General features: G+C 44.5%; 1 protein-coding gene across 4 annotated transcripts; it reads right to left on the bottom strand.

Moving 5' to 3' along the window:
* Positions 1-244: 244 nt before the first annotated feature.
* LOC147798208 (uncharacterized) lies at positions 245-17,668 on the bottom strand. Of its 4 annotated transcripts, XM_087140778.1 has the most exons (15): positions 17,549-17,668; positions 16,904-17,022; positions 15,222-15,357; positions 14,015-14,068; positions 13,009-13,492; positions 12,224-12,454; positions 11,540-11,613; positions 9,700-9,839; positions 8,519-8,636; positions 6,959-7,133; positions 5,953-6,255; positions 5,402-5,587; positions 4,865-5,129; positions 3,813-3,930; positions 245-3,130 (listed from the first exon to the last, which is right to left on the bottom strand). In XM_087140778.1, the coding sequence occupies exons 2-15, from the start codon at positions 16,966-16,968 to the stop codon at positions 3,077-3,079; spliced, it is 2,403 nt and encodes an 800-aa protein (XP_086996904.1). In that variant the 5' UTR covers positions 16,969-17,022; positions 17,549-17,668; the 3' UTR covers positions 245-3,076. The 4 variants fall into 4 exon arrangements, with proteins under 4 accessions (XP_086996904.1, XP_086996905.1, XP_086996906.1 ...); XM_087140779.1 differs by lacking the exon at positions 17,549-17,668 and having other exon boundaries at positions 16,904-17,535; XM_087140780.1 differs by lacking the exons at positions 16,904-17,022; positions 17,549-17,668 and having other exon boundaries at positions 4,865-5,081; positions 15,222-16,873.
* Between the last annotated feature and the right edge of the window lie 222 nt (positions 17,669-17,890).

The following is a 17,890-nucleotide window of genomic DNA, read 5'->3' as shown; positions in this document are numbered from 1 at the left end:
AAACTGAGGCGAACTGGATTTTTTATGTCCTTGTTTCTCATCATTTTGCAACACACAACCCTCATCCCAAAATACCTCTGAACTTTTTCTTCAGAGAGACGAGAAATCAACACATTGCTCCTCACTACCCGCATTGGGTGGACATTTTTTGTTCACACAGTGATCATTATGCTTGTTCACACACACAAACACACTCCACAGTTTTTTATACGCCAAAATGACCAAGTAAACACATCGAACAGTATTGACCGATACTGATCTTGATGTCACGTCTTTATTGAAGCAGTCTCAAGTCTCAACGCACTGCACGTATAATGATTTATTACAAATCAAGCATATGAAGTGGAACGGCATGGGGAATAAAAGGTGCTTAGAACAGAAAATTGATTGGCAGGTGTCTGATCTACATAGAGCTAGAGAGGACACCAGATTTCCGGCCAATGCAACATTCAGTTATTTCCTGGTAATAAGGTTCACGTTACAATTTATAGCCAAAGTTATCCCAACTCATTTAACCATGTACCACACTAGTCTGCAGCCGTTACAATTCACTGTAGATACAATGCATATTATTTCACTTTATGATTATTCCAGTTCACTAGCATCAGGGAAAATTCGAGGGCACAGTCTACGCCATAAAGCCCTTCCAAATACATGTAATATGCGGTACACTCTGAATATTTACACCACAGGTATCGCGGAAAGTATGCAACATTTCTTCCACGTGGATACTGAATAGCTCGGATATTATTCCCTTGCAAAAACCCACCTGCAGTGGTGATACTAGCCAAATTATATGCCACTCCTTTTAAGTTTGGTCAAAGTTCAGTTTATATGTGGTAGCGAGGTGATTACTTCATTACTAAAGAGAACTGGCTGTTTTCGAAAATTGGTGCTTGAACTGTGCAAGTCAGTTAAATGAACAAAAAAGTGGACACTGGGGAAAGGGGACAGGAGTAATGAATGGAAATTCTTTTGCGGAAAATCTGGACCCACAATGCTGGGGGGGACACAATAGCACACACACCTTTCAAAGATCAGAAATTCCAAATATTTGAGAGCAAATTATTCATAATTTTGACAGCCACAGAGTTTAAAGATCTTACAAAGTCAACTTGGCTCACGTTTGGCCATGGATATCAATTCAGCAAGGCATTATGATCAGAATACAAAAACCATATATATATTTATCATTCAGGCTATGCAAAATCTGAGAGCATGACTGATCCAGGGTAAAGAGCCTATGGCCTCGGTCAGAGTCGATGTTGACAAATGATAACGATATCTGGTCTGTGGAAAAGGGGTACGCTGCAAACAATCACCTCAAAGTTCCCTATCTCAGCAGCCGATGATCTCTATTATTTCATATCAACACACTCATTAACATAATCTATCCTTTCATAAACTGATGGGTTTTTGGTTTCTGTAATCCGACACTTTAGAGCTAGCAAGGTTGGTGAGTGGCAGACTTGACTTACGCAACAACTGGTCTTATCAGCCACATGACCTGAGACGCAGTGGGATATTAAAACATACTTGGACCGTGTCAGAGTGGTTTTCATCGAATGTATCACAGACCCCATGGGCCGTTTTCCAATACTCAACTTTGGCTCTGTCTCAGGCTTCAACAGTTTTTGTTACTAGCTGACTTTGAAGCTGTAAGCACAGTAATCAGGCTAATGGTGCCTCAGAACATCAAATAAGAAGCAAGAGAGCCAAAAATTACAGTAATCCAATTTAATTTAAATGTTTCAGGCCCACAATCGGGGATTGGTTTCGGGGAGGAAGCCTGAGACGGAGACGAAGTTGAGTATTGAAAATCGGCCATGATTTCTACTGCAATGACAGAATCCCTGTTTTTTATCAACTTTGAAGTGGGGCAGATATTCTGCCTGCTGTGGCAGTCCATACTACAATACTTCATTTCATTGGACTGGTTTTCGCTTTTCTTGCCAGTTTTTAAGACTCAAAATCTGACATACTGGGATGATCATATTGTCCGGAAAACACTTCTTCAGACGGTCCAAAACCAATCGGCATGTACACTATTGTCACATTTTAAAGGTCTACACTCCACAGCCACAGACGGGGACAAAGAATTCCTTGTTTTACCTTGTTTCCTGCAGTTCTGGTAATGTTTCTTCGACATGAGGGCAGACCCGGGGTTCCAACAGGGACCATGCCCCCCCCCCCAAAAAAAAAATCCAAGAAAAATTTGTTTGAAAAGTTATGAAAGGCAATTTTCTGGGTTTATTTCATTTCACTTTCATAGCCTCACCCCTCAAAAAGGGCATTTACAAGATCATGTGAAAACATTGCCACATTGAACAAGCATAGCCCCCTCCCCCCAAAAAATGTGGTTCTGGTTCTGTCCTTGTAATTTTTGAGTCACTCGGTTTTTCACTGTGACAGACAACAGTGGGGAGAACTCTAACAATTTATACTGGCCTGCGGGTTGTGGAAGATAAACATATCAAAGTGTGTGAATGGCTCAAAGCTGACTGGTCTTCCTTTATAAAATCTGGAAAAAAAAAATTGGAAGACGCGCTACTAAACACCTGTAGCAATGCTCATTACACTGATTAACTTGCTCTGGAAAATAAAGCCGGGGATAGGCCCCAAGCTGTTTATGCTTACACGATTTGCTGGCTTGGCCAAAAAGAAAATGGTACGCCAACCAGTCGCAAGGTTGAAGTGCTTGTAACCAGCTGGGCCCCAATTTCATAGATCTGGCTGTGTCTGAATTACTTGGCAGCGGCTTGAAATTACACACGACTCTATGGGAACTAGCTTCAGCCACTACCATAATAACGGCCACTGCTATAGACTCGTGACCCTGATGTACTTGCTCAGCAAACACATCTGACGATAAATCAAAACAGAGAATTTTTTGACTGTATTATAGCTGTGTTCCCTCTTTCACCCGAGAAGACTATTTGCTGTGTTCAGCAAAGGCTAGTGCGCAGCAGATCTGTATTAAAATCGCCTCTGAAGTGGAATGGATGATGGAGGTGGAACAGTTATGTTACAATCCTACGACGCTTTTGGTCCGCTGTTTGCCTAACCACTCAGCTGCTCATAGCATCGGATCGTCCCGAGGTCTTGTAGCCTTCTGGGCATTTGTTCGCCTCTGTGGATATAAAAAACAAACAAACACAGACCCAAGAATGACACTGACACAGTGTAATGAGCTGGCAGATATTGGGCTTTGGGGGGCAATCATGTCGCCATCTGACTTTACCATTTCCATTTTTTATCATCATGTTCACATCCTTTTAATTCTTGAGAATGAAAACAAACCCCAGGACCAAAATTCAAACCCAACTGGACGCATCCTACATCATAAGTTAATGACGGACTCACATCTTTGAGCAACACAACTGATGCAGAGCTAATGCCATTTTTAAAATTAAGCTTCAACAAGTGGGGAACGGATCTTATGATTGAACTGTAACAGCACAGCAAACAGGGCTATTAGCTCATTAGCAGAATCCCATTGAAGTCTTGAAGGTTTTCAGAATTCAACTTGAAAGAGTGTGGTCCCATAGTGAGCCAGTTTGGTATTCCAAGAGCGCATGCCCAAAATGTAGCCCCTCTAGGGTCATTCGGACACGCATGCGAGGTCTGCCTTATCAGCGCGACCAAACGTGTACTCCCATGCATGCATTATTCCAAATGACCTTGTTTTTTTTTTTGAATAGCGAACTGGTTCACTGATTGGGGAGACAGGTCCAGGTCGGAGGGGAACTTTTTGTGTCCTTCCAACCACGGCAGTTCAGCCATCAACCCCTCTGAGGTGCCTATGTACGTACCCCCTGACCCTGTTTCTGTTTGGATGTCCTGGGATGTGCGCTGGAGTCTTCCCTCACTTGCAGGGATGAGGTCAGCCCGTCGGGTTCAAAGGTCATGGTGGTGGGTGCTGATGGCTGCCTGCAAAGAGCAACAGAGTTGACTGTGAGAGAATAGCCGACCACCACAGAAGCTTTGATGCTGTTATGTATGTTGGGTTTAGATGCATAGCCGCGAGTGCCCAAAAAATCGGATAAAGGAGCTGGGCCTTGTAACAAAAGACTGTACTCGGAACTAAAGACCGAGCTGCTGGGAATTGCCATCATTTTTCAGCTGGCATTAGCAGAGGTAATCCGTCAAACAGTATACCACTGTTTGCAGCATTCAGCACCTGCGGATTTTCAGTGGGGACAAAAATGCATCCATCTGGCCACATTTGAAAAGACGCCACTGCCATTCAGCAATGCACTGGGCCAATTTCAGGAACAAAGGAAGTTATGCAACACCGCACAATCTGGGCTCTTTTTACTCGGCAGCAGGCCCGGCTGCAATACTCGGGCGTCAATGGAGGTTGCCTGTCAGATTAGAGTAGCCATCAGATAGTCATCCGCGTGGGTGTAGATGTCCAGTAAATGAACTTATGAATTTTTTGAAGAATTTTGAAAACGGAAGATCTTGAATATTGCATGGGAACTTGTCCCGCATATGCAAATTCCACCCGTCAGGAGTTGGCTAATAGCAAACTTGAAATTTTGCTCACAATCCCGGTGCATGCGTTAAGTTTGCCAAGAGTAAATGAATAAAGAAACCTTAAACAATGGAACGTTGTGCTCAGTCAGCTTGGAGTTTGAAGTTGTTGCCTGCTATGATTGCTATTCTCATTGACAAGGAAAGCTGAGCCAAAGAATAAAAAAAAACCAGAACAGCACAAAACAAGTAGACCACTAAAAAGTGCCTTACCGTCCTTAGAAAGGCAAATTGGAGTTGTAGGTCGCAGTACCTTAGACAAAAGTGACAATGCATCAAGCATCAACATAGAAAAGGGTCATTCCTTGAACCCGGTTACTGAACTCACTTTGACCTCTGCGTCCCACTGCTGTTGTCCCTCCTATCAAAGTCTCTGCCCTTGCGCGGGTTGGCCCTGTTGGGGAAGCTGGGAACGTAGCCGTTACCCGGGTAAGCGCCAGGGGGCTTGCGAACCTTCTGCCTGGCTCCCGGGCCCCGGCGCTGCTGTGCAAGTCTCTCCCGGTAGCAGAAAGGGCCGGACTCGGAACCAACTGCCGGGGAGTCATCTGATTCCAGTCCAGAAGACAGAGGCAAATTAGTCTTCTTTGGTTTGTCTGTGGAAAATGGCATGAGTTCTCATTGTGACTTCAGAATTAAGTCTCTGCAGTGGAGTGAGTGAAGTATTAAGATCGTTTCTGGATTCAAGATTGGATTTTGTGCTCAGAACGACAAACTTAATTTCACAACATAAACAGCAAATGCATCATTTCGGCCATTTATACTTTCAAAAAATCAGGCAGGAGTGAGGTATGTTGCAGATTGACTACCGGTCCTTGATTGACGACACTTGTAACTAGCACCACCCCTAGGGCAGATAATTACTCACAGTGGGGACTGTTGTTCATCTCTCCCCCTTGTCTTGGGTGCACTTTTGTTCCGAGCAGCTTGTCCAGTTCCTCATCATCGCAGTAGACATCGGGACTGTCAGGAAATACCGGCAAAATCACTGGCATCCTAGCAAAGCTCTTGCTCTGAGGATGATCCTCACGGCGCCTGGCCTGTCCCCCAACAGCTGCATGTACAGCAAAACAAAACACTGGTTAAAAAAAAAAAAGGGCGATGTGCCCTGTGACATTCCGCCTGGCAGTACGGGTACATACACCAGGCAAGACGGTCAACTGCAACTCCCCAGCCTTACAGTGACCATCGCATGAACCAACTAAATCCTAATTTCATTTTACGTATCTAACGATTTCTCCAGTAATTATTGTACAATCAGTTGGGTTTTGCATTTCCAATTAACACATTACTCCTGGTCACAAGAAGTTGATAACAAAAGATACAATAAGAAAGACGGACGGATGGATAGCTGTCCAGCATGAGGAGATGGGGGTAACGTGACCTCCTGCTGCCGGGGATTGTAAAAAGGTCACGTACCTGTATTCTTTGACTTTGGTTTCTGAACGGCACCTCTAGTTGGCAGGCTAGCGACAGCTGCAGTCGGCCTGGGGACCCCATTGGTACCGTGGAGGTACTTTTCTGATGACGAGCGAGCAAACGGCACTTGGGCTTGCTGGCCGGTTCCCTGCTGCTGCTGGCTGGCGTCCGACGGGAAGGGGGGCGCCAGGACAGGGTTTCCGAACTGACGAGACTTTGGCTGGGGAGCGTGATTTCCGGACTTGGACCTTTGGACTGGTATCGTGTCTACGTCAGTGCCATTGTCATCATCCATGCTGGGACCTAGAAGCCAGTGTCACATGAAAGGAAGAATGCGTCACAGAAGAGCTTGAGCAGACCGAACAGAAAATGCCACACACACATTAGCCACCTACCAGGTTAACGTAGTGGTTCTTTCCTCGCCTTTCACCTCTGCCGGCCAAACTCAATTCCAGGCTCCATCATCGTGCCGATTTGGTTTTCAGTGCTAACCCGATTCTGTGAGTTTCACCCAGAAAACTCCTCTGGGGTTTTCCTCCCCCCTCTTAAACTGTACCTACTTCTTAATGTCTCCTCTCGGCCGCCTTCTTCAGGCTCACAAGCTACAGTGCCCTCTTGAAGAACTCCTTGGTTTCACAACCAGAAATACCTCATAATTATATCCCCGCAGGGAGGAAACCTCCACCAATGCATGAATATGGGAGCTGTCAGAGGGAGACTTTTTGGAGGGGATGAGGGGCTAGAATGCCAGTCACTCTTCTTGTCTTTAAAGAATGTGCTACAGTCAGCTGAGAGGGTTAGGGGACCGTGGGTACGTGAAGGGAAGAAAGAATGCCTAAGCCCTCCATTACCATCTGAAGGCAAAATAGAAGGCAGCTACAGCTTTTAATTTCAGGTTTTTTTTATTCTTCTGAGTGCTGGGCCGTTTCCGTTTTGAAAGCACAATTAAGTGCGAAGGAATCGAAGCGCATGAGAGAGATGTCGAAAGAAAGTGCCGTCTCCATACCCGGGAATACAGGTGCCTGCTGGGGTTTCTTTGGTCTGGTGGGGAAGTCTCGCGGTCGTGGCACCCGCTGCGGTGATGGCCTGATGGGGCTGTCACTCGGCTTGTCTCTCCTTGAGGGCAACGACCCCGGGCCGGCCGGTGAAGGGGTCATTGTGCGATTTTCGATACAATTGACCTGAGCAGGTTGACACAACAACAGAAAAGGACTGAGCCCACTTGAAATTACACTTGAGGATTAACCGCCTTTACTGTCCAAGGCATTCTTTGGGGACCTTCTAGAATCTGCTACATCCTGGGGCATGTTTCAGTGACCTGAACAATGAACACGTTTCAGCTTTGGTCATTGGTCAAGTGTTTTAGCAACTTGGTTATGCCTCTGTGACGTCATTGCTCTGACCAAACAAAAACCAAAGGTTGGACCTGGTTCAGCACTGGTTTAAATGGCAGAAAATAACCGACAAATTTTGTCACCCCTAAAATGAGTAAAATGTACATTTTAAAGTTTGTTGTCACATGTAGCAAATCAAAGAGAAATTTCTTCTAGAACGTAAGTGAAAAGAGAGAGCACCACTGGAGAGAAACAAGCCGAATATTGATGTCTTGCGCCTGGCTCTGTCAGATGACGTTATCGTTTCTGTTTCTTTGTTTTTGTGGGCCACCCAAGACATGTTCCTGGTTATTGCTTTGACGTCAAAAACATGCTTCTGGTTAGGGGGCGCCAAAACATGCCCTCGTAATTAATGAGACTTTGTGAGCCTGCTTGTTTCATGCAAATCTGAATCTCCCTCAGAAATCCATCACTGGTTCACTGACACCAGAGCCCACCCAGCGGACGGAGCGGCCCAGCATTGGGATCACTGATCAAGATCAAAGATCTGCATGAAACAAACAGGTCCTGCGAAGTCCAGTTCAGTCTAGAATCAAGCAAAGCAATGGGTGAGCTATTTGCAGTTTTTGAAGGGTTATTAAGGCTCATGAGGATGCCTCTTGAAAAGAGTCTGATTACATAAAAAAAATACTCTTCAGAAATAATCTCTCCACATTTCATTGCCTTTTCAGCCCCAAAGTCAAAGCCACACAAAGTATTTTCGTTCATATTAGTAACCACCCTGAGCATTTAGACTAAAAACCCTGAAGGTTTGCTGTCAGGAGATGATGGACAGAGCATACTGTCCGAAATTAACAGGTTCTCTTCAGAACTTGACAAGGTCGCAACACAGATTCACACGGCACTACTTTAAAACTGCTATGTCCGCCATGCAAACCTTCAACTTATATCTACTTAAGCCAACGACCACTGTTATCACAGTGAAAAGCCTGTAGAGGCTACCAATAGCCAACGGGTGAATGACTGTACTCCCAAGCTTGAACAGTTCCAGCCACCACACGATGCGACAGTGGCACATTTCAAAAGGGGCTGGCTCCCCCCTGGCTTCGAAATATCAACTAATGCTGCTGGTATTGAACTGGCTAAGTGCAGCCAGCAGGGTCCCACGGATTTGTGTGCCGGTTTCTCCATGTAGCGTTTGGCGCGGTTAGGGTAGAGAAAGGAGCAGGTACCTGGTGCATGGGTAGGGCGTCGGCGGGCAGGAGCTCCTCGCAGAATTCGCAGGGTAGCATCAGGGTGTCGTCTGTGTCGTAAGGAGGTGCGCTGTCTGACTGGACTACGGGACTGTACCTGGTGATCAGTGTATGAGGCAGTCAAGGGTACAGCGAGTTCTTCATAAAACCTTTGACTGGGGGGGGGTTCACTCAGATCACACCTAGTGCGATGGGTGTTTGGGTCTAAGAGTGGGCAACCTGGGGGGAAGGGCCCCACACCTTTGGGAGTGAGTTTCCATCCTATAAGGGGGCTTATTACCTTTGGAGGACAGGTCCCTGTGATAGGCATTTACTCGTTATGGAGGAGATCACATCCTTGGAAGGGATTCTAAGTGGGGGGGGGGGTGTTACAACCTTGCAGGGGTAAGAGGGGCTCACACCCTTGGAGTTCCAGCCCTAGAGAGGAGTTCACGTGTTTGGAACAAGCTCATATTTTTTGAGGGAGCTTGACCATTCAAGGCGGGTAACACCCTCCAAAGGGGATTAGATCCTTAAGGGCTGTTCGATTTGCAAGAGTTACACATATTCCAACTTTATAAACGGAATTCTCCGCAAACGACTTCAAACCCGCTTTGCTTCCCCATTCACCTTATTAATGTATTGGCCTTCTGATCTAAACTGGCCCTACATTTGTTTTGAGAATACCTAAGTTTGCTATGTAATTACATTTGTGTACTGGATGTGAACCTGCTACCACTGAAATGCCGGACTGGTACCAAACTTGCATGAAACAAAGTAATGCTTTGCCTCTGTACAGAACAGCTGCAGTACAGGTTGTGAGACATGCTCAATACGTATGACTGAATCTCACAAAATGAGTCTCCCGTAAAATTTCTCTGGCTTAGTTTTTCAGTCGCAACGGAAAGAATAAACGCTGCTCGTTCTGATGTGCCACTCTTGTAGACATGCCAATGAATGCGGACATTACACAAACGGAAAGTTAACGATTCCTCATGATTTCCCGGCGGAATTACTATTTTGGCCTTTTGATATTCCCAAACGGGTCTGGTAACTGTAGTCCCATTTTGTCGGGGTGTGTTGCGTCGCACAAGTCTCACTGAGTTATCTCAGTGCTTTCCCCTATCACAGAGTGACGTAATCGTTAACGTTGTTATCGTCCTCACAGGACAGTTCCTTACCCAGACGGGGCTGGTCCATAGCTCAGGTTGTTCAGCACTTCCGACGGTGGCAGCAGTTGGCTGGGTCCTCTTCGTCTACTATTATTGGCTTCTACTTTCTCCTCTCGCGGATGGCTTGTGAGGTCGGGCCGGCAACCAGACTGAGGGTAAAGAGTACGCTTGGTTACTTGTCGGTTAGATGAAATCGTAATAAGTATTTCTGTAATTATAAGACAGGCCTGTGTCGTTACCAAGTGCTTTTCCAGGTCAGGGGAAAAAACAGAAATGGTAGAATGGGAATCGGGCTTGAAAACCCAACAGTATGAGCCCTAGTCCTTCAGCAAATATCTGCATATTTCTTTCAAAAGGCCAGTCCATACTACATGAAAGTGAACGGAATTAAACATCACAAAACATTTGCAGCAAAACCTTTGCTCGAGATGAAATAAGTTCAACTCTAGCAAAGTTGCACGAGTTGCAGCTTAAATATTTAATCTGATGTCACAAATTTGTGTTATGTATGAACTGGCCTTTACCCATTGCCATCTGTGAGCCTGATCACTTGTATTTCACACTATTTAAGCAGAGCAGCCAACACTGCCTTGTTACTTCGGCCTGATTTCCACTACCTCGACTAATCAAAACCTCCTTATTAATTCTCTGGTACAGAATCAAGGACAAGTTTGTGCTATGTACCATGTGCTTAGCACTGAGTGGTGCCAAGTACTTATACTTTAGTTTACTTAAGGACTTTGAAAAGGACTTGACTGCAATACAGCGATAGGCATGCAAGCCTATCCATAGGTATCATGTACTAAGCACTGAGTGGTGCCAAGTACTTATACTTTAGTTTACTTAAGGACTTTGAAAAGGACTTGACTGCAATACTGTGATAGGCATGCAAGCCTATCCGTAGGTATCATGTACTAAGCACTGAGTGGTGCCAAGTACTTATACTTCAGTTTACTTAAGGACTTTGAAAAGGACTTGACCGCAATACAGCGATAGGCATGCAAGCCTATCCATAGGTATCATGTACTAAGCACTGAATGGTGCCAAGTACTTATACTTTAGTTTACTTAAGGACTTTGAAAAGGACTTGACTGCAATACTGTGATAGGCATGCAAGCCTATCCGTAGGTATCATGTACTAAGCACTGAGTGGTGCCAAGTACTTATACTTTAGTTTACTTAAGGACTTTGAAAAGGACTTGACTGCAATACTGTGATAGGCATGCAAGCCTCAGCAGAGTTAACTCATTTTGTTACGGGCATCAAATACGCATGAGTGAGTACTGAAGTGTGACGCCACTTTGAACCAGGAAATGCAGTGTAAATGAATGGAGTACATGAGCATGTTCCTTCATGCACTGGTTCTCTGACTACGGCCTTTCACACACATAACTGTGGAGGTAACGCATTTCCTTCGGTACTTCATACACTAGTCCATCAACCAGGATGAAACTCTATCACTGTGACGGCACTACACTCACACGCCGGCGGTAAGCCGGTGTGATCTACCTCTTAGACCAATATGGCAGCGTGACCTGCCAAAACAGGCACTTTGCTCAAGTTTAAGAACGCGTGCATGAATGTACTTGTCACTGCCGAAATGACATCTCAAATCAGTCTGTGGGCCTCGAGCGGGACCAAGAGAGGGTGCAATTTTCCTGGCCACGGAGGCTCCTTTGGTGGGAAATGCAATTCGCTGGCTCACAAACCACTACAGAATGTACGCACTGCGGCCGTGTTGCTACCAACAAAATGAACATTCCCCACCGACCTGGTTATTTTCAAACAACGAGGGGGTGCTTCTGCTCAAGCAGACTGCACTAGCAGCAGAAGGTGCATGGAGTGTTACCTGATGCTGTATGAGGGACTCTGCTGGTATAGGCTGCAGGCAGAATTCACATGGTAATGTAAGGTCACCCAGAGCTAAATGGAAGTGAGAGGAAGAAAGTCAGCGTAAAATATCAGATCGTTTTCTGGACAAGAAGGAATTCGGTCCATGCCTGATTCTCCAGAGAGGAGTTCTCACTATGGAAACAGCATCGTGCATGGGCTATTTTTGATTTTTTATTTACCTTTATTTTTAAGCCCCTAACTAGGTCCTACAGAATGGAAATAGATCTCGTTTTGCTCTCACTGACAGAAGTTGCCTGCTGACCGGGTACCCCTGAAATAATCATGGATGTGGCTCTTTTAGAGTCTGACAAATAACTTGGTTGATCAAAGTAAGCCACACTGAACAAGCCCCTAGAGAAACCCAGAGCTACGACTGTCTACTGTCAGAATGTATCCATGTATTTGTACCCAACAAAACCTAAGACCTTGCTCTAGCCACAAGATTTGGACAAAGTCTTCATGACTGGAAGGGGTTTTGATCTTTTACCCTCTGGACTTCATCTCTGGTTATGTCTACAAACTCAGCTTTCTAATCCCATGTTGGTGGTCTTCGAAGTCGATGATGTCTTCGTGAAATTCGACGTGGGAGGCACAAGGCACTAATTCAAGCAAGACCTGGAATCGCTTTGGTTTGACGCACCTGAGCTCTGCTCTTGGAAAGTGTTGATGTTTGGAACACCATACGAATTTTTTATCAAGTCCTGAATGGCGAGGTCGTCTTGGTAGTCGTCGTAAGGTGGAGCGAGGCTACTGTTTGTGGAGAGATCGGTGCCAAAGCTGGCATCGTAGGGAAGGTCTTGGGCTAGGTGCTGAGCCAAGAGCCGGTCTGCATCCACTTGGTGGGTGGCTGACTGAAGTAGGGCTCTCTCCTCTGATAAAGTACAAGTCATTGGATTTGATGGAATCAAGTGAAAAATTTTGCTGAGTAACACCTGCCACAGAATAATTATGTATGTGATATTCATTGCACCAATTTGTATTCTCTGACAGGCCACTAACTACACAATGCCAATGTCAGAGTGCTTGGGAGCATGTACCATTATAATGGTTAATGCATTCACTGCCATGTGAATATGTTAATAAATAATGGAATAAAAACACGATGAAGCAGGTTCAAAAACAGTTCATTTGAAAGCACACAGGGGCCTGGCAAGGGCCAAATGCAAGGGCAGGCTTCGGTAAATGAAGATCCCCATTTCCAGTGACCTGACTTCCCCAGATACTTTGCTGGGGAACTTCTAGATCCTCAAAAATCCTTAACTGCACATCAAATTGATGGCACGTTCTTTGCACTCTAAAAATGAAGTGCGCATTAAGCCCAATGTAAACAGTTGGCATGTCTCAAACTTTCCACCTCTCCTGAGCCTCTTTGCACATTCAAGATCAGGATTAGTTTGAGACAGACTGTCGCGATAGACAGCTTACCATTTTTCTCCCTACTTTTGGCTGGGTTCCTCAGCATTACGTTCTGGACTCTGTCTTGGTTCTTCCGATGTTTTCTGTCCCCCACTGGCCCGTCGGACACATTCCTCAGGACTTCTCTGGAGTCCGGCCAGCTCCGATCTCCCCCTACTTCTTGCCGAGGGAGGAACGGGGGGCCGGAAAGCTGCTCCCGCAGGCCCAGCGGCATCCTGTAGGGCTTGGCCGGTTGGAACAAGAGCTGGTTGTGGTGCCACAGGTCCCTGGTTGCCGTAGCGGATGGCCCGGGCTTGTTAGCCGGCTTGGCCTCGGGGTACTTGCAGTCGGTGGCCTCGTGTCGGGCCTTGTCGCGGAAGTAGACGTAGCGGGCACACTTGGGGCAAGGCTCAGTTCGGCTGCCGCAGAAGTCCTTGTGCTCAGCAAGGTTCTTGAAGTCCATCCCCATCTCGCAGTACTCACAAGTCACCTGCCGTTGGGGGCAATGCTCCGCCTAGAAAAAAGGAACAGTAGAATACTTACATGTACATAAGGCCCAGCAAGAGAACATCCCTCATGAATCTTTACACCTAACAAGCCAAGTAAATCAAGTGAATTCTACACTCGAGCCTTACAAAATGAAAAAACGTGAAACAACTGAAGTCACTCTGGGTTTACAAATTCCTAGATAAATTTACCCTCATTTCCTTGGCACTGTGGTATGTTGCTATTTCATTTTGCTTTTTATAATCTGTTAAGACACAATGTTTTACCGGAACAAGTTATTAACTTCTGAAGTCAAACCTTTCCTGTTTCAGTCATAAAACATATTCCTTAGTCAAGTTCTTTTTTTCAATAATCATGTTCTGAAAACACTCAGCCCAAAAAGCCTAGATGTTAATTTTGTTTTCATTTTTCTTGTTCACAATCTGAGCCTGGCTTCGTTGGACTTCGCAATCTCCGTCACATAAGGTACAAATGACCTTACTCGTGCAAGGATCCCACTAAATATTAAAAACACATCCACTGTGCTCACATCATGTTCTTCTTGTTTCCATTTCTCAACTACCTCGCCACATTTACAAGTCACCTGGGACAAAAACCAAACAGAAAGGTTACGTATGGCATGTCAACGTTGAAATGAAGGCATGAATAGATGTTGTCAGGAACTTACATTTTGTTTTGGGTAGAACAGTCACTACCTTTGCTTTGTTCGTGCTCTTTTCCCAAGAATTTACAAGGACACATAAATAGGTAGATGACCCGATCCCACACAGTGAGTTTAACAGTCACGTTTTCAGCAATTATGGTTTGATACCCATTAGAATGAGAAAGAAGAGCTTTAATTTTGACGGATCAGTCCAATTTTGTGTTCAGATAAAAATTTGGACGCAGAGAACGTGGGTGAAAAATAGTGAGGGTTCCTTCTGATTTTTGTCAGGTAGTGTTCTTTTTAAGGCCTTTAAATTCAGAAATCACTGTGGCAACTTATACCTCGTTTGTGAGTCCGGATCGCATACAAAGACGCCTCTGGTATCTAAACACGTACTTGTCAACATTCCCGGTTTTTTTTTCATTTACCTGGAAGCCATGTATTTCTGAACACAGCACGCCAAAGACTTTGTCTTGATCAGATATTGTGTTGCTATATGTGCATGTATCTCTAATACTTTGGGCACGTTTCAAGGAATTTTACTCGATTTGTCAAAGTCTGAGAGTGTAACCTAGAGGCACTTTCTTGTTCACTTACATTTGAAACATCAAGTCTCATACAAAGTTATTACGGCTTTGGAGTAAGAGAACACAATTCCTTGACAATTCTTCGATCTTAAACAGGATTTTAGCCAGCATTTGAAAACGTTGTGTCCACTTTTGGCTTGGAGAAGCACAGAGCATCCAAATTGGTATGGAGGTTTACTGTTTACATGTATTTGCATAACAACACAAGGAGTCTAAAATGGCTTACAGGAAGTCCAAAAGACACCTGGACACCCCTCTGGCTAAAACTTTGTCCTTAACCCTCTCAGATGAGTGAAAAAAATGTAGTAATATTGGAAGATTTAGGACTATCAGGACTCAAAACTTGACGAAACAAGGTATCATGTTTTGACTAAATTTGGAGAACTTAAGGTGCATGCTGTAACAACTCTGATTAGTCCTGAATCTTTAAAAACCTTACAAAATCCTTAAATCATTTTTAAACACACTCTTTTTTACATGTATTTATCCCTGGTCCCACCCACCTCAATGTGATATTCTTCATTGTGTTCACTCATTTCAGAGCGGGGAACCGGCTCTTCACATTTGCTGCATAGCACTATGTTACGGCTGCAGTGGTTCTGATGCATCAAGTAGTTCATCGATGGAATGTCCCGTTTGCTAACAGAGAAGGAAATCAGGATCGTAACACATAAAAAACAGACAAGACAGATGTGTGAAACTGACCCACATAGGACGATATCGTGTACACGTGCCATTTGCCAACACAAACAAAGCCACCATGACTTGTTTTTTGGGGGGTCTCCAAAGATGGCCGCAACGTCCTTGAGTGAAGCACAGTGCGCTATAACTTTTCATACTTTTTGAGCAGCCTCAGGCCATAACTACATCATTCATGGGTTTCATGGGAAAAAGGCACAAGAAATGATTACTTTATTTCAGGCTACCTGTATAAAACTCAATAGTCAGACTCTCAAGATTCCCTGAGATTCCAACATCCCAAGATTCCTGATAGGATTTCACCATGCACGTGAGCTAATTTGGGGCTTTCCAAGATGGCACGCAGTGACTTCAGTGCCATAATCTCAATGTGCTATCCACTCTGTATACAAAGATCAGCAGTGTGAGCTCATGTGGGTGGCATAGAGTGTACTTGTGTGGCATACTCATGCAAACTATGGAAAGACAGGGTTCTAGACGTTGGTTGCCATGGCAGCCAAACGGCAAGTACATTACAAACTTTCACCATAATCCTGAGGAAGTATTTACAACTGCACAGAAAAGGAAAATGGCCAAAAACGTATGAAATTCACCGATGCCTTGGCTGTTATTTAAAATCTGGTTAGCTTAAGTGCAAATGGTGAAGAGCATTTGCACAGCCAATTTTCAACATTATGTGCACAACCCCAAACTGAATCTGTACAAATTATGCACCAACCTGTTATGTCCTTCTGTGAAAGGATTACAATTGATCTTATAGGCAAATGTACAGACTGGTGGGGAATTTTTTCCCAAAGGCAGACCGTAATGTTTTCCACATATCTCAAAAAACTGTTAGATGTGTTTATCAACAAAATAATTCAATCCAATGTGGTCTCTATGAATGAACATGCACGTCACTGTTCTGAAGCTATTCAAAGGAAATATCCAATATATCTATTGTACAGCCTTGGACCACACCCTGTAGGCCTATTAGTAAGTACATGTATGATGCAATCAGGCAGACAACATTGTGGACATCAATAGGGAATTCCCACTGAGTGAAGCCACTAGACCTCACATAAGGTTATCAATGTCATCAACATGTGTAATATAACTAGAGTCGGGGTCAACCCCCACATTAGTTTTGGTCCTCCCACAAAAGGGAAAGTCACAGTCCTGCATTTTAGTTTCCACACCTTCACATACTCTTTCTCATGCCGTTGGCAAAACGGTGACTGTCACTGGCATTACGTAAAAAGAGGGAATGGCATCATGTAGAACCTCACGATATTTTGACCACAAAGTGCAAACACCTTGAAAGCTTTTAAACTTCAATACTTACTTCGCTAGGCCTAACTCAAAAGAAGGAAACAACTGGGTAAGAACCACTGCACACAGGGGAAAAATTGCAAGAGAAGGTGTTGATGTTTTCTTAACACTGCTGAAACTTTTTACCACTAGACTTGAATAAACTAGGCCTAATTCAATTACCGTTGGTACTCACCAGTTGCTACACAACTTGGTAGCTGGAGGATCTTGGTCATCGTGTTCGTTGTCCTTTGCCATCATGAACAAACTTTGATATTGAATGGCCTTTTCTGTCCTCCTTTTCTGCTATTAATTCTGTGAAAATCCACACAATCCAAGTTGCAACTATTCATAAAATCATTTAGCGGTGAAAGCACAGCGTTGGAGTGAACCTTGTTCATTGCATGTCTTTGTTGTGAGAACTGTACCAAGTTCAAACTCGTCGCCTACTTGCCAACATTCTCAAAAAATGCTCATACATAGGGCTATAGTAAAACTACACATAGGTCTACTACAGTGTATAAAATGTATCATGCAGCCGAGAGCTTAGTCATGCTAACGCAAACACACATTCCACTCTGGATTATGAAACTTGGAAGCTACCGTTCCAAGTAGCTTATTTCATCGCTGGGGAATTCCCGTGCCGTGCAATTATTTGACAACGCAGCATTTGCATTCCCGGCGGCTGTCTGAGCTCGCTATTTTTTACAACATAGCACGAGCAATGGCTAGCGCTTCCACCGCAGGAAATTCCCGATAAACCATAACCAATCTAGCAGGAAAAATGTAGATTTATCGCGTAGACAGGAAACGGTGACAGGAAGATGATTTGTTTTCTTACATAAAACCGAAAGTTTGCTTCATGGGTTCGCCCGTGTACTACCTCGACGATTATCGTAACAGAAAATGCGAAGTCGAGTTTACAACAGGCGCAGGCCTGACACTTCTGGTTCCAGGTCTTCTGTTTACAATTGGTATAGGAAAGTCAACGAATACAACACACACAGTCCAGGTACCAGATATAATATTTACCGGAATAAATTAGCAGAGGGCACTGTTTAATAACAACAGCGGGATTTCGCTTTTGTGCGAAACAACTGCCTTCTCCAGTGATGTAGATTTTGAAGAGGAAACTAGAGCGCGACCTAGTGGCCAGTCACATTTCCGGATTTTTAGATGTATC

Source organism: Acanthaster planci, linkage group LG09 (assembly GCF_054643075.1).
Source record: "Acanthaster planci isolate LZ-2023a linkage group LG09, COTS_SCS, whole genome shotgun sequence".
Taxonomy (NCBI): Eukaryota; Metazoa; Echinodermata; class Asteroidea; order Valvatida; family Acanthasteridae; genus Acanthaster; species Acanthaster planci.
The sequence above is the reverse complement of the archived record's forward strand: the minus strand, read 5'-3'. Positions and strand labels throughout refer to the sequence as shown.